This window comes from Ranitomeya variabilis, chromosome 7 (genome assembly GCF_051348905.1).
Source record: "Ranitomeya variabilis isolate aRanVar5 chromosome 7, aRanVar5.hap1, whole genome shotgun sequence".
NCBI lineage: Eukaryota > Metazoa > Chordata > Amphibia > Anura > Dendrobatidae > Ranitomeya > Ranitomeya variabilis.
This window is the reverse complement of record NC_135238.1, coordinates 126,988,906-127,004,951: the sequence shown is the minus strand read 5'-3', so window position 1 is coordinate 127,004,951 and position 16,046 is coordinate 126,988,906. Positions and strand designations below refer to the sequence as shown.

The following is a 16,046-nucleotide window of genomic DNA, read 5'->3' as shown; positions in this document are numbered from 1 at the left end:
CACAGGGGCCCCAGGCAGAACATGGGGCCCCAGGCAGAGCACAGGGGCCCCAGGCAGAGAACAGGGGCCCCAGGCAGCATATGGTGCCCCAGGCAGAGCACAGGGGCCCCAGGCAGCATATGGGGCCCCAGGCAGAGCACAGCGATATTTTGGACCACTGTGCGGTGTTTCAGACCCCCTGTGTGATGTCTGGGGCCCTGTTCTTAAGTATATTAAAGATTAAAGTAACGTATATTAAAGTATATTATAGATCAAATTTGACACGTTTATGAGCACCATTGAGTGATATACTCAAGAATGACATAATTTTTCAACATTTTATGGTTTCAAACTGTAAACACTCAGAGTTTTTTTTACTTCAACCAGAAAACCTTAACGGTTCATAAAAAACTTGACTGTTCAGGATATGATAAAAGTCATAGTATTCTGAATCTTTAACTTATAAAGATACCTTTACATGGGGTGATTATTGGTTCCAGAGAGGCTTTCGGCCGATAATCGTACACATGGCTGGTGACAGGACAATACAATATAAACGTTCAAAGGTAAACACTGATAACATTAAAATCTAATATATAATTGCCTAGAATACTACTTCCGGCAATTTGTGCCAACTTCCGTGGCTTTGTCCGGAGATAATGTCCGGAGATAAGTGACGTCACCAGTGTCCTACACCCGCTCAGGGTGGACAAAGATATATGCCTTCGTGGTGCGCGGCACTTTTCTGATTGGTTGCCGCCTGCCGCGAGTGACCAATCAGAAATGTGCCGTACTGTCAAGAATTGTCAAGAGCTGGTGAGTGCAGCCATTTTTTGTTCTTTCTTACTATTATTTATTAATTGTATTATTCTTACATTTGAATAAATAAAGTATATATGGATTCTAGACTCCCGATTCTTTAGAATCGGGCTGCCATCTAGTATTACAATAAATATTTTAAAACATGAGGCAAATGGTAATATAAACATTTTCTCTAACAAATTAATATATGCCCCCCAGGCAGTGGACTACACATGCACAAACATTTTGTGATTTGTTAAAAAGAACCTGTCAAGTGAAAAAACACTATTAAGCTGCAGATATGGAGTTATTCTGTAAGTTAATAATACTCTGAACCTGTCTGGCACCCACACTTAAACCCTCACTGCCTTAGGGCTGTCCCACACGTCCAGATAATTCCGGTACCGGAAAAAATCGGTACCGGAGTTATCCGTGTCCGTGTGCCCCTGCGTTTCTGGTGAACATCAGTGTGGCACACGTGTGCCGCCCGTGTGCCCACTGGGTACCACACGCACTGTGCTGGGTACCACACGTACTACCAGCATCTGGTGCTGAATCCGCAATTCATATGTTCCCTGCAGCAGCGTTTGCTGCAGAGAAAATATGAATAATAGTGTTTAAAATAAAGATCTATGTGTCCGCCGCCCCCCCACCCCCTGTGCGCCCCCCCACCCCCTGTGCGCCCCCCTGCTGTTCAGAAAATACTCACCCGCTCCCTCGTTGGCTGTCGGTGCTTCCTGGTCTGGCCACGGCTTCCAGCCTTCCACTGTATGCGGTCACGTGGGGCCGCTCATTTACAGTCATGAATAGGCGGCTCCACCCCTATGGGAGGTGGAGCCACATATTCATGACTCTAATCGTCGGCCCCACGTGACCGCATACAGTAGAAGGGCCGGCCAGCACAGAACACTGCGAGGGAGCGGGTGAGTATTTTCAGAACAGCGGGAGGATGCACAGGGGGTGGGAGGATGCACAGGGGGTGGGAGGGCGGGGGACACATAGATCTTTATTTTAAACACTATTATTCATATTTTCTCTGCAGCAAACGCTGCTGCAGGGAACATATGAATGGCGGATTCAGCACCAGTTGGGGGGACAGCGCTTACTGCAGCGCTGTCTCCTGCATGCCACACAGACTGCAAACGGAGAAGGTCCGTGTGTGGTCCGTGTTTTACACGGACCCATTGACTTTAATGGGTCCGTGTAATATGTGCGCTCCCACGAACACTGACATGTCTCCGTGTTTGGCACACGGAGACACGGTCCGCAAAAAATCAATGACATCTGCACAGATGCATTGATTTTTATGGGTCTACGTGTGTCAGTGTCTCCGGTACGTGAGGAAACTGTCACCTCACGTACCGGAGCCACTGACATGTGAAACCGGCCTTACTGGAGAAAATGCACTTTATTTTCCCTGGCAGTGTTTGGATTTCAGTATTAAGGGTGGCCCCAGCATAGTTTCAGTAAAGCACTTGGCACTCAGAGATTCATTTGCAAAAAACGTAAGAGTTTTGTTTATTTATGCGACCAGTTCGAGAGTGTCTAAACGTTTTCGGTCATAAGACCTTCATCAGAAACATCTCTCATGGAGCTCGGAGGTTCTGAAGGTTGTGAGGGAGGTAGAGCGCTCTTGGGAGGGCAAAAAGGCCGCTGCAGGAGATGGCGCGAATAATCCGGGTCCGGGGAGCCGAGGTACTGAGGGGCCGGTGTAGCCAGAAGCCGAGCGGCTTCTGGCTACACCGGCCCCTCAGTACCTCGGCTCCCCGGACCCGGATTATTCGCGCCATCTCCTGCAGCGGCCTTTTTGCCCTCCCAAGAGCGCTCTACCTCCCTCACAACCTTCAGAACCTCCGAGCTCCATGAGAGATGTTTCTGATGAAGGTCTTATGACCGAAAACGTTTAGACACTCTCGAACTGGTCGCATAAATAAACAAAACTCTTACGTTTTTTGCAAATGAATCTCTGAGTGCCAAGTGCTTTATTGTCTATATACGGGTTGGATACCCTACTTGTGCACCACCCAGGAACCTTGAGTGCCGTGAACTCTTGACATACCCAGCATAGTTTCAGTCACTTTTCTGTGTACAGAGAGCAACGGCAGTAACCACACTCCCGTCACTAACTGACAGCTCGCTCATCATTATGGTCGGCTGTCAGTCAGTGCAAGGGGCGTTCGTTACAAATAGTGTTGAGCATTGCGATGCTGCAAATATCGGGTATCGGCCGATATTCGCTGTATCAGAATTCCGATACCGAGTTCCGATATTTTTGTGATATCGGAAATCGGAATCTGAAGTTCCTGGGATCCATATTCATGTAAAAAATAAAGAATAAAAATAAAAATATGGTTATACTCACCCCTCCGACGGCCCCTGGCTCTCAGCGGTGCAACTGGCAGCCTCCGTTCCTAAGAATGCAGTGAGTCACACCAATCACAAGACCGCGACGTCATCGCAGGTCCTACACTCACTGCATTCTTAGTAACAGAGGCTGCCGGTTGCACCGCTGAGAGCCAGGGGCCGTCGGAGGGGTGAGTATATCCATATTTTTATATTTATTCTTTATTTTTTACATGAATATGGATCCCAGGGCCTGAAGGAGAGTTTCCTCTCCTTCAGACCCTGGGAACCATCCAGGATCGCTTCCGATATTTGTGTCCCATTGACATGCATTGGTATCGGGTATCGGTATCGGCGATATCCGATATTTTTTGGATATCGGCCAATCCAATCCGATACCGATACTTTTGCATATCGGAAGGTATCGCTCAACACTAGTTACAAATATTGATGGGTGAACCCGAGCAGTAAATTTTGGGTGTCCGTACCGAACACCTAGTGTTCAGGCACGGCCCCCGAACACAGACTACTCCAGGAAGTCCATGTTACTGTTTGGGTTCAGCACCCCGATTATAGGGTGTTTCCCATGCTGTCATGACAGCATGAGAAACACTGGCGGCTCTGATCGTCTGTAAAATAATTACCACCGGTCAGAGAGCTGCGATTCCCATGCTGTCAGATGACAGCATGAGCAAGCAGCTGTGACTGGCGGTAAAAATGTTACTTCTGGTCACACGCATCAGCTGATGAAAGAGTACTACTCCCGTCAGCCTATACCTGCTGTCGCTGATAACAGCGAGAGCAGGCACCACTGATGAGAGTATTCATCAGCCAGCGCCAGCGCTAAAAATAAAAAAATAAAATAAAATGACGTGAGATCTATTCTATTTTTGATAACTAGTGCTGGCAAAACTGACAGCTGCGGGCTGCAACCATCAGTTGTCAGCTTCATCATGGCTGGTTATTAAGAATTTAGGGGTACCCATGTCATTTTTTAAAATTATTTAAATAAATAAATAAAAAAGTGTGGGGTCCTCTCCATTTTCGACAACCAGCCAAGCTAAAGCAGACAGTTGGGGGCTGGTATTCTCAGGCTGGTAAGGGGCCATGGACATTGGCTCCCACAGCCTAAAAATAGAAGCCTGCAGCCTCCTAGAAAAGTCAACAGCAGGAGTAGGGTGATGGGATAAGTACTTGCATCAGCCGACACCTTTGTGACCAACGGTAAACTTTTATCGCCAGTCACAGCTGCTGAGAAACGCAGCTCTTGCGATAATGATCTTACTGCCAATTATAGGCAGTGTTTCTTGTGTTGTCATGCAGATGGCAGCATTTCAAACAATGTATGTTCAGGCCCCCCTTTCATCTAAATGGGGTCTGGTTTGGGGTTCAGGTACCATTCTGGTACCAGAACCAAAAATTTTTAAAATGTTTGTCTGAACCCGCCAGACCCGAATATCAGTAGTTTGCCCATCACTAGTCACAATCACCGCTCTCTATTTACAGAACAGTGACAACCCATCCAATCACACAGACAAATAAATCAAACCACAGCTATCCATAAGTTATGTGTAATAATGAGAAATGCCACAGGGAAAAAGTATTGAACTTGCTTACTGAAATTTATTTAATTCTTCACAAAATAGCCTTCATTGGTGATGACTAGGGTTGAGCGACTTATTTTTATAGGATCGGGTCGGGTTTCACGAAACCCGACTTTCTCTAAAGTCGGGTCGAGTGAAATCGGCTGATCCTATAAAAAAAGTCGGGGTCGGGGTCGGCCGAAAGACGAAACCCAATGCAGTGCAATGGGTTACTCTGGTTCCCAGGGTCTGAAGGAGAGGAAACTCTCCTTCAGGCCCTGGGATCCATATTAATGTGTAAAATAAAGATTGGTCGCGTGGCGGTCACGTGACCGCTCCGCGACCAATCACAGGTCGCGACGTCATCTAAGGACTTTCAAGCGCTTGAAAGACCTTAGATGACGTCACGGCTTGTGATTGGTCGCGTTGCGGTCACGTGACCGCTCCGCGACCAATCACAGGCCGCGACGTCATCTAAGGACTTTCAAGCGCTCATTCTTATGAACGGAAGCTGGCGGTTAGTACCAGGGCGCATCCGAGGGTGAGTATATCAATATTTTTTATTTTGATTCTTTATTTTACACTTAAATATGGATTCCGATACCGATTCCCGATATCACAAACATATCGGAACTCGATATCGGAATTCCGATACCAGATTCAGAAGATCGCCGACCTCATGGCCGACCCCACACAGGGGTCGGGTCGGGTTTCATGAAACCCGACTTTGCCAAAAGTCGGCGACTTCTGAAAATGGCCGACCCGTTTCTCTCAACCCTAGTGATGACAGCTTCAATACACCTCCTGTAAGAAGAAACTTGTTTCACGCGTTGCTCAGGTGTGATTTTGGCACATTCTTCAAATACTGAAGGTTCCGTCGCACCTATGAACGCTGTGCTTTAGTTACTTCCAAAAATGTTTATAGGATTCAGGTTAGGTGATTGGCTAGGGCATTCCAGCAGCTTTATATTCTTTCTCTGTAACCAGTTGAGAGTTTCTTTGGCGGCGTGTTTGGGATCATTGTCTTGCTGAAATGCCCACCCTCGCTTTATCTTTCTCTTTCTGGTAGATTGAAGCAGATTTTTAGCAAGAATGTCTCGGTACATTTGTCCATTCACCCTTTCTTCAATTACGTGAAGTTTGCCAGTGTTGTAAGTTGAAAAAAGCTCAACATTATAATGTTCTCACCTCTAAACTTCAGTGTTGTTATGGAGTTTTTGAGAATATATGCAGTACTTTTTGGCCTACAAACATGGTGTGCATTATGTCATCCAAAGAGTTCAATTTTGGTCTCATCTGACCAGACTATATTCTCCAAGTATTTCTCAGGCTTATCTAAATGTTGAGCAAACATTCAATGCACTTGAATATGTTTTTTGCTCAGTAATGGAGCCCTACATGGTGAGCCTGTGCAATGGGCATGGAGGTTGAGTACAATACTTATAGTTTTCTTTGCAACAATTGTACGTGCTTGTCACGGTTCACATCGTGCTGCCAACAATATGTCAGGGATCCCAACAATATGTCAGGGATCCCGGGGAGGATACCTGTATCGCTCCCACTACTCACACTAATTTGTCACAAACGGGGTTTTTGGTTGCCCCTGGTTCCTTCCGAAAGGGGATTTATCTATATCCCACTTCCCAGTTCCGGCTAAAAACTTGCAGCTCTCTGGCACACCTTTACCCTCAGGGCAGATTAGGTACTGCACCTATGGTAATTAGTCGCCAGAAAGGTTGCCAGCTATGTACTGGCTATTGGGCATGCTGCAGCAAGGGCGATATAACTACTCCCACACAGGCGGGAACAATAATTATCAATGCCGCCATCACTACAAAGATTCCCAATCGCACAGAGCAAAGTATGCTGCCACCAGCTCCAATTCCACAAGGGTTAATGGGTCTGGAGCCAACCCAAAACAGTAGTGTAATTCACTTCAGAGGAAGCGGCAGTTCATTTATAGAGCAGAGAGTGACAAGCTAGCAAATTATATGTTTTACTCCATAAAAAGGTAGGCAGTGTTTACAAAGTATAAAATATATTATAAAGAAGACAAAATCATGTGTACATTACCGATTACAAATAAAAAAGGATTAACATTGAAAAGAGAACTTACAGGTCGTTTTCTCATGGCATCATCATGGCAGCAGTGTGCTGGGGGGAAGGGTGAGCATATATCCAGATGCATAACACCCCTCTTTTTAGTAGCTAGACCCCTGGACAAAAGACACTGCAAACTTCTGTCTCACTAGGTTATCTCACAGTCCAAAACCAAGGCACTCCCCCTGTGGTGACATCACTTAGTGGCTGATGCCTCTCCCTTTACTTAGAATATGAAAGCTATTTTTATGCATATCTTGCTGTATGAAACTCGTTCAATAAATACCCAGGATCATGAGGTGCAGCACGTCGGGGCGATTATTTTAAGTGTAAATACGGATTAATTACATGACCTGCTTATGAAGAAATCCACTCTTTGCACTCATTGTGCTTAGCTTCTAGCGGTTTCATTGAGTGATAGATCTATCGAGGGACATCCGGAATATCTAATATATAATTGCCTAGAATACTACTTCCTGCAATTTGTGCCAACTTCCGTGGCTTTGTCTGGAGCTAATGTACGGAGATAATGTCCAGAGCTAATGTCCGGAGCTAATGTCCGGAGCTAATGTCCGGAGCTAATGTCCGGAGATAAGTGACGTCACCAGTGTCCTACACCCAGGCAGAGCACAGGGGCCCCAGGCAGCATATGGGGCCCCAGGCAGAGCACAGTGGTCCCAGGCAGAGCACAGGGGCCCCAGGCAGCCTATGGGGCCCCAGGCAGAGCACAGTGGCCCCAGGCAGAGCACAGGGGCCCCAGGCAGCATATGGGGCCCCAGGCAGAGCACAGGGGCCCCAGGCAGCATATGGGTCCCCAGGCAGAGCACAGTGGCCCCAGGCAGAGCACAGGGGCCCCAGGCAGAACATGGGGCCCCAGGCAGAGCACAGGGGCCCCAGGCAGAGCACAGGGGCCCCAGGCAGCTTATGGGGCCCCAGGCAGAGCACAGGGGCCCCAGGCAGAGCACAGGGTCCCCAGGCAGCATATGGGGCCCCAGGCAGAGCACAGGGGCCCCAGGCAGCTGATGGGGCCCCAGGCAGAGCACAGTGGCCCCAGGCAGAGCACAGGGGCCCCAGGCAGAACATGGGGCCCCAGGCAGAGCACAGGGGCCCCAGGCAGAGCACAGGGGCCCCAGGCAGCATATGGGGCCCCAGGCAGAGCACAGGGGCCCCAGGCAGCATATGGGGCCCCAGGCAGAGCACAGTGGCCCCAGGCAGCATATGGGGCCCCAGGCAGAGCACAGTGGCCCCAGGCAGAGCACAGGGGCCCCAGGCAGCATATGGGGCCCCAGGCAGAGCACAGTGGTCCCAGGCAGAGCACAGGGGCCCCAGGCAGCTTATGGGGCCCCAGGCAGATCACAGTGGCCCCAGGCAGAACATGGGGCCCCAGGCAGAGCACAGTGGCCCCAGGCAGAGCACAGGGGCCCCAGGCAGAACATGGGGCCCCAGGCAGAGCACAGGGGCCCCAGGCAGAGCACAGGGGCCCCAGGCAGCATATGGGGCCCCAGGCAGAGCACAGGGGCCCCAGGCAGCGCACAGTGGCCCCAGGCAGAGCACAGGGGCCCCAGGCAGCATATGGGGCCCCAGGCAGAGCACAGTGGTCCCAGGCAGAGCACAGGGGCCCCAGGCAGCCTATGGGGCCCCAGGCAGAGCACAGTGGCCCCAGGCAGAGCAAAGGGGCCCCAGGCAGCATATGGGGCCCCAGGCAGAGCACAGGGGCCCCAGGCAGCATATGGGTCCCCAGGCAGAGCACAGTGGCCCCAGGCAGAGCACAGGGGCCCCAGGCAGAACATGGGGCCCCAGGCAGAGCACAGGGGCCCCAGGCAGAGCACAGGGGCCCCAGGCAGCTTATGGGGCCCCAGGCAGAGCACAGGGGCCCCAGGCAGAGCACAGGGTCCCCAGGCAGCATATGGGGCCCCAGGCAGAGCACAGGGGCCCCAGGCAGCATATGGGGCCCCAGGCAGAGCACAGTGGCCCCAGGCAGAGCACAGGGGCCCCAGGCAGAACATGGGGCCCCAGGCAGAGCACAGGGGCCCCAGGCAGCATATGGGGCCCCAGGCAGAGCACAGGGGCCCCAGGCAGCATATGGGGCCCCAGGCAGAGCACAGTGGCCCCAGGCAGCATATGGGGCCCCAGGCAGAGCACAGTGGCCCCAGGCAGAGCACAGGGGCCCCAGGCAGCATATGGGGCCCCAGGCAGTGCACAGTAGTCCCAGGTAGAGCACAGGGGCCCCAGGCAGCCTATGGGGCCCCAGGCAGAGCACAGGGGCCCCAGGCAGCATATGGGGCCCCAGGCAGAGCACAGGGGCCTCAGGCAGCATATGGGGCCCCAGGCAGAGCACAGGGGCCCCAGGCAGAGCACAGGGGCCCCAGGCAGAGCACAGGGGCCCCAGGCAGCATATGGGGCCCCAGGCAGAGCACAGGGGCCCCAGGCAGAGCACAGGGGCCCCAGGCAGCATATGGGGCCCCAGGCAGAGCACAGTGGTCCCAGGCAGAGCACAGGGGCCCCAGGCAGCCTATGGGGCCCCAGGCAGAGCACAGTGGCCCCAGGCAGAGCACAGGGGCCCCAGGCAGCATATGGGGCCCCAGGCAGAGCACAGGGGCCCCAGGCAGCATATGGGTCCCCAGGCAGAGCACAGTGGCCCCAGGCAGAGCACAGGGGCCCCAGGCAGAACATGGTGCACCAGGCAGAGCACAGGGGCCCCAGGCAGAGCACAGGGGCCCCAGGCAGCTTATGGGGCCCCAGGCAGAGCACAGGGGCCCCAGGCAGAGCACAGGGTCCCCAGGCAGCATATGGGGCCCCAGGCAGAGCACAGGGGCCCCAGGCAGCATATGGGGCCCCAGGCAGAGCACAGTGGCCCCAGGCAGAGCACAGGGGCCCCAGGCAGAACATGGGGCCCCAGGCAGAGCACAGGGGCCCCAGGCAGAGCACAGGGGCCCCAGGCAGCATATGGGGCCCCAGGCAGAGCACAGTGGCCCCAGGCAGAACATGGGGCCCCAGGCAGAGCACAGTGGCCCCAGGCAGCATATGGGGCCCCAGGCATAGCACAGTGGCCCCAGGCAGAGCACAGGGGCCCCAGGCAGCATATGGAGCCCCAGGCAGAGCACAGTGGTCCCAGGCAGAGCACAGGGGCCCCAGGCAGCTTATGGGGCCCCAGGCAGATCACAGTGGCCCCAGGCAGAACATGGGGCCCCAGGCAGAGCACAGTGGCCCCAGGCAGAGCACAGGGGCCCCAGGCAGAACATGGGGCCCCAGGCAGAGCACAGGGGCCCCAGGCAGAGCACAGGGGCCCCAGGCAGCATATGGGGCCCCAGGCAGAGCACAGGGGCCCCAGGCAGCGCACAGTGGCCCCAGGCAGAGCACAGGGGCCCCAGGCAGCATATGGGGCCCCAGGCAGAGCACAGTGGTCCCAGGCAGAGCACAGGGGCCCCAGGCAGCCTATGGGGCCCCAGGCAGAGCACAGTGGCCCCAGGCAGAGCACAGGGGCCCCAGGCAGCATATGGGGCCCCAGGCAGAGCACAGGGGCCCCAGGCAGCATATGGGTCCCCAGGCAGAGCACAGTGGCCCCAGGCAGAGCACAGGGGCCCCAGGCAGAACATGGGGCCCCAGGCAGAGCACAGGGGCCGCAGGCAGAGCACAGGGGCCCCAGGCAGCTTATGGGGCCCCAGGCAGAGCACAGGGGCCCCAGGCAGAGCACAGGGTCCCCAGGCAGCATATGGGGCCCCAGGCAGAGCACAGGGGCCCCAGGCAGCATATGGGGCCCCAGGCAGAGCACAGTGGCCCCAGGCAGAGCACAGGGGCCCCAGGCAGAACATGGGGCCCCAGGCAGAGCACAGGGGCCCCAGGCAGAGCACAGGGGCCCCAGGCAGCATATGGGGCCCCAGGCAGAGCACAGGGGCCCCAGGCAGCATATGGGGCCCCAGGCAGAGCACAGTGGCCCCAGGCAGCATATGGGGCCCCAGGCAGAGCACAGTGGCCCCAGGCAGAGCACAGGGGCCCCAGGCAGCATATGGGGCCCCAGGCAGTGCACAGTAGTCCCAGGTAGAGCACAGGGGCCCCAGGCAGCCTATGGGGCCCCAGGCAGAGCACAGGGGCCCCAGGCAGCATATGGGGCCCCAGGCAGAGCACAGGGGCCTCAGGCAGCATATGGGGCCCCAGGCAGAGCACAGGGGCCCCAGGCAGAGCACAGGGGCCCCAGGCAGCATATGGGGCCCCAGGCAGAGCACAGGGGCCCCAGGCAGAGCACAGGGGCCCCAGGCAGCATATGGGGCCCCAGGCAGAGCACAGTGGCCCCAGGCAGAGCACAGGGGCCCCAGGCAGCATATGGGGCCCCAGGCAGAGCATAGTGGCCCCAGGCAGAGCACAGGGGCCCCAGGCAGAGCACAGGGGCCCCAGGCAGCATATGGGGCCCCAGGCAGAGCACAGTGGTCCCAGGTAGAGCACAGGGGCCCCAGGCAGCCTATGGGGCCCCAGGCAGAGCACAGGGGCCCCAGGCAGCATATGGGGCCCCAGGCAGAGCACAGGGGCCCCAGGCAGCATATGGGGCCCCAGGCAGAGCACAGCGATATTTTGGACCACTGTGCGGTGTTTCAGACCCCCTGTGTGATGTCTGGTGCCCTGTTCTTAAGTATATTAAAGATTAAAGTAACGTATATTAAAGTATATTATAGATCAAATTTGACACGTTTATGAGCACCATTGAGTGATATACTCAAGAATGACATAATTTTTCAACATTTTATGGTTTCAAACTGTAAACACTCAGAGTTTTTTTTACTTCAACCAGAAAACCTTAACGATTCATAAAAAACTTGACTGTTCAGGATATGATAAAAGTCATAGTATTCTGAATCTTTAACTTATAAAGATACCTTTACATGGGGTGATTATTGGTTCCAGAGAGGCTTTCGGCCGATAATCGTACACATGGCTGGTGACAGGACAATACAATATAAACGTTCAAAGGTAAACACTGATAACATTAAAATCTAATATATAATTGCCTAGAATACTACTTCCGGCAATTTGTGCCAACTTCCGTGGCTTTGTCCGGAGATAATGTCCGGAGATAAGTGACGTCACCAGCGTCCTACACCCGCTCAGGGTGGACAAAGATATATGCATTCGTGGTGCGTGGCACTTTTCTGATTGGTTGCCGCCTGCCGCGAGCGACCAATCAGAAATGTGCCGTACTGTCAAGAATTGTCAAAAGCTGGTGAGTGCAGCCATTTTTTGTTCTTTCTTACTATTATTTATTAATTGTATTATTCTTACATTTGAATAAATAAAGTATATATGGATTCTAGACTCCCGATTCTTTAGAATCGGGCTGCCATCTAGTGTAATTCATATATTTCTAGCCCAGGTCCGTGCCCATATATATCACGTTAATAGAACAAAGGAACTCAGGGCTTCTGTACCAGTTTTGGCTGGTATTCGATGGGAGGGGGAATGAGTAGTTTTAGGGAGATGTCTGCTATTTGCAGCTAAAAGCAATAAAAAAAAATTTGGGAGGCAGAAATGAGGGGTTTAGGATTCACACACACACAAGCAGGCAGAGTGAGAAGAAGGGTGGTCAGGATGGTCCACAGCGTGTGTCGGCTCAGCTTTAATGGACTTAGCAGAGCTCAGTGTGCATGATAATACACAATCAAATATCTCATGTTCCTGACACTGCTGCTTCCAGGTATTTCTGCAGCTCTCAACTGGTGGCCCTTGGCTCTGGAACAAATCTTCTGATTATTTTCACTCCTCTGTCTGAATCTTGTGCGGAGCACCTGGTCTTGGCCTGTTTATTTTGAAATTATTTGATTTCCACTTCTGGATTAGGGCCTCAACAGTGCTTACTGGAATTTTCAGTAGTTTAGAAATTCTTCTGTAACCAAAGCCATCAGTAAGTTTTGCAACAATAAGGTTGCAAATGTCTACAGATAGCTCATTGTTTTTACCCATAGTGATATGTTTTTCTCTGGCACCTTTATTAATGAGACACCTTTTTATAGGCCATTAGTTGAACCAGTTATTTTATTTTTCACTAAGTGGCAGGATTGCTTTCTAATTATTGCTAGATTTCAGCTGGTGTCATGACTTTCCATGGCATTTTGCACCTCTCTTTCTTCATGTGTTCAATATTTTTTTCCCTCTGTCATTTCTCATTATTACATATTTACAGTATTTTGTGACAAACATTTTTGGTTCAGATTCTAATTTTAACTATCTGTCTTTCTGTCTATCTCTTGTCTGTTTTGTGTAGGAAGTGGAGTAATTGCTGTAGTATTGGTTATATTTTTTTTGGACCAAATTGATATATCAGAGGACCAAAAACTAGAAAACAACAATTCAACTATTTGGAACTCACTACTTGGAACCATATATCAACTCAAAGACAAACGACAGTGTCTTCTTATACCTTTAACAATGTTCAGTGGTTTTCAGCAGGGGTTTCTTTCCAGTGACTACACCAAGGTATGTAAAATAGAAAAAATCTTTTAAAATTTGCTTTTTGCCATCATTTTGTCTTGATTATATATTATATATAATATCTTCTAGTTAGCAGAATTGCATAACTTTCCTTTACACCTACATGAGATTGGAACCCCAGCTTTTTGCTCTCCTCAGCCACAAACTGTTGCTAGGAGGCATTTGAATTAAAGGGCATCTCCATTCATAGACTTTAGCTGTACTGGAAAGAGATGATCATTACTGATTGACAGTTTTGTCTTTATTATGGTGCATAGAGAAAAAGCTGTCTGTCAGTAATGGATTGGAGGAGACAACCTTTAGAATATGAATAAAATACACTCCGGATAAATCACCGCATCGTATTAATAGACCAGGTTATTTATCTTGCAGAGACGGAGCATCTCCACAGATAAATAGACATGATGCAGTCTATAAAGACACGCCACATGTCCGGGCATGCAGGGCCGCTGAAAGCCCTGCACGCATAGTGGGGACGGGAATTCATAAAATCCCCTCCACTATGCTGTAACATCTGGATGCTGCGGATTGGATGCGGTGGCTGTACGCAGAGTTCAATCCACAGCAAATCCTGAAGGTTTCCTGAACATGGGAACATACCCTTAATAAACTTTTTGAATGTGGTTTTGAGCAGTTTAAGGGTTGCAGTTTTTTAAAGGGACTCTGTCAGCTCAAATTGGCGGGATATTAAAATGATTTCTTACGGTCAGATGGGCGGCGTATCCTCTTTATTTCTCCAACCCGTCCGTCCCTGTTTTCTGCATTATTTTCAGGAACAAGAGTATGCGTGCGCCATAGTTGGCGCGTGCGCCATGCAGTCTTCGGTGCCGCACGCGCAGTATGCTTTGCCCTAGTGCGGGCAAAGCCGAAAAGCATTATTGCGCATGTGCCCGTGCACTATGTCCCGGAACACAGCAAAATACTTCCGTGACATAGTGCGCAGTAATGCTTTTCGGCTTTGCCCACAAGACTGAATGGCGCACGCGCCAACTATGGCGCACGCATACTCTTATTTCCGAAAATGCGGAAAACAGGGACGGACGGGGTGGAGAAATAAGGAGGATATGCCGCCCATCTGACTGGTAAGAAATCATTTTAATATCCCGCCAATTTGAGCTGACAGAGTCCCTTTAAATGGTGTATTTTTAGGGTATTTTTTGTCACATTGGCCCCTCAAAGCGACATCAAATCTTATGTGATCTCTAAAAAATGGGTTTTGTAAATATTGTTGGAAAAATGAGAAATTGCTGATAAACTTTTAACTCCTTAACCCCCAAGGGTGGTTTGCATGTTAATGACAGGGCCAATTTTTACAATTCTGACCACCGTCCCTTCATGAGGTTATAACTGTGGAACGCTTTCTTGGATCCCGGTGATTCTGACTTTTTTTTTTACTCATGACATATTTTACTTCATGTTAGTGGTAAAATTTATTTTATATGACTTGCGTTTATTTGTGAAAAAAACGGAAATTTGGCAAAAATTTTGAAAATTTTGCAATTTTCCAACTTTGAATTTTCTTGCCCTTAAATCACAGAGATATGTCACACAAAATACTTAATAAGTAACATTTCCCACATGTTTAATTTACATCAGCACAATTTTGAAACCCATATATTTTTTGTTAGGAAGTTATAAGGGTTAAATGTTGACCAGCAAGTTCTCATTTTCACACCATTTTTTTTTTTTAGGAACCACATCACATTTGAAGTCACTTTGAGGAGTCTATATGATAGAAAATTCCTAAAAGTGACACCATTCTAAAAACTGCACCCCTCAAGGTGTTCAAACCAACATTCAAGAAGTTTATTAACCCTGCAGGTGCTTCACAGGAATTTTTGGAATGTTCAAAAACAAATTAACATTTATCTTTTTTTCACAAAAAAATTATTTCAGATCCAATATGTTTTATTTTACCAAGGGTAACAGGAGAAATTGGACCCCAAAAGTTGTTGTGCAATTTGTCCTGAGTAAGTTGGTACTCCATATGTGGTGGTAAATCACTGTTTGGGCGCATTGCAGAGCTCAGAAAGGAAGGAGCGCAGTTTCACTTTTCAATGCAAACTTGGCTGGAATTGAGATTGGACACCATGTCGCATTTGGAGAGCTCCTGATGTGCCTAAACAGTGGAAACTCCCCACAAGTGACATCATTTTGGAAAGTAGACCCCGTAAAGAACTTATCTAGATGTGCAGTGAGCACTTTGAACCCCCAAGTGCTTCACAGAAGTTTATAATGTAGAGCCGTAAAAATAAAAAAAATCATATTTTTTTCACAAAAATGATCTTTTTGCCCCCAATTTTTTTTTCCCAAGGGTAACAGGAGAATTTGGACAGCAAAACTTGTTGTACAATTTGTCCTGAGTATGCTGATACCCCATAAGTGGGAGAAAACTACTGGTTGGGCACACGTCGGGGCTTGGAAGGGAAGCAGTGGCGTTTTGGAATGCAGACTTTGATGGAATGGTCTGCAGGCATCATGCTGCGTTTGCAGAGCCATTGATGTGCCTAAACAGTAGAAACCCCCACAAATGACCCTATTTTGGAAACTAGACCCAAGGAGCTTATCTAGATGTGTTGTGATAACTTTGAACCCCCAAGTGTTTCACTAAAGTTTAAAACGCAGAGCCGGGAAAATAAAAAAAATATTTTTTTCCACAAAATTATTTTTTAGCCCCAATGTTTTACTTTCCCAAGGGTAACAAGAGAATTTGGACCTCAAAAGTTGTTGTGCAATCTGTTCTGAGTATGCTGTTACCCCAAA

At 50.2% G+C, this 16,046-nt stretch overlaps 1 protein-coding gene across 2 annotated transcripts in view; it reads left to right on the top strand.

Annotated features, from left to right (window-relative positions):
* The window catches only part of LOC143786371 (protein unc-93 homolog A-like), a 237,477-nt gene that overhangs the window by 120,008 nt on the left and 101,423 nt on the right, over positions 1-16,046 (top strand). For both annotated transcript variants that reach the window (XM_077275708.1, XM_077275710.1), the window contains one exon: positions 13,057-13,268. In XM_077275708.1, the coding sequence (XP_077131823.1) occupies positions 13,057-13,268 (212 nt within the window). The remainder of the gene's footprint in view (positions 1-13,056; positions 13,269-16,046) is intronic.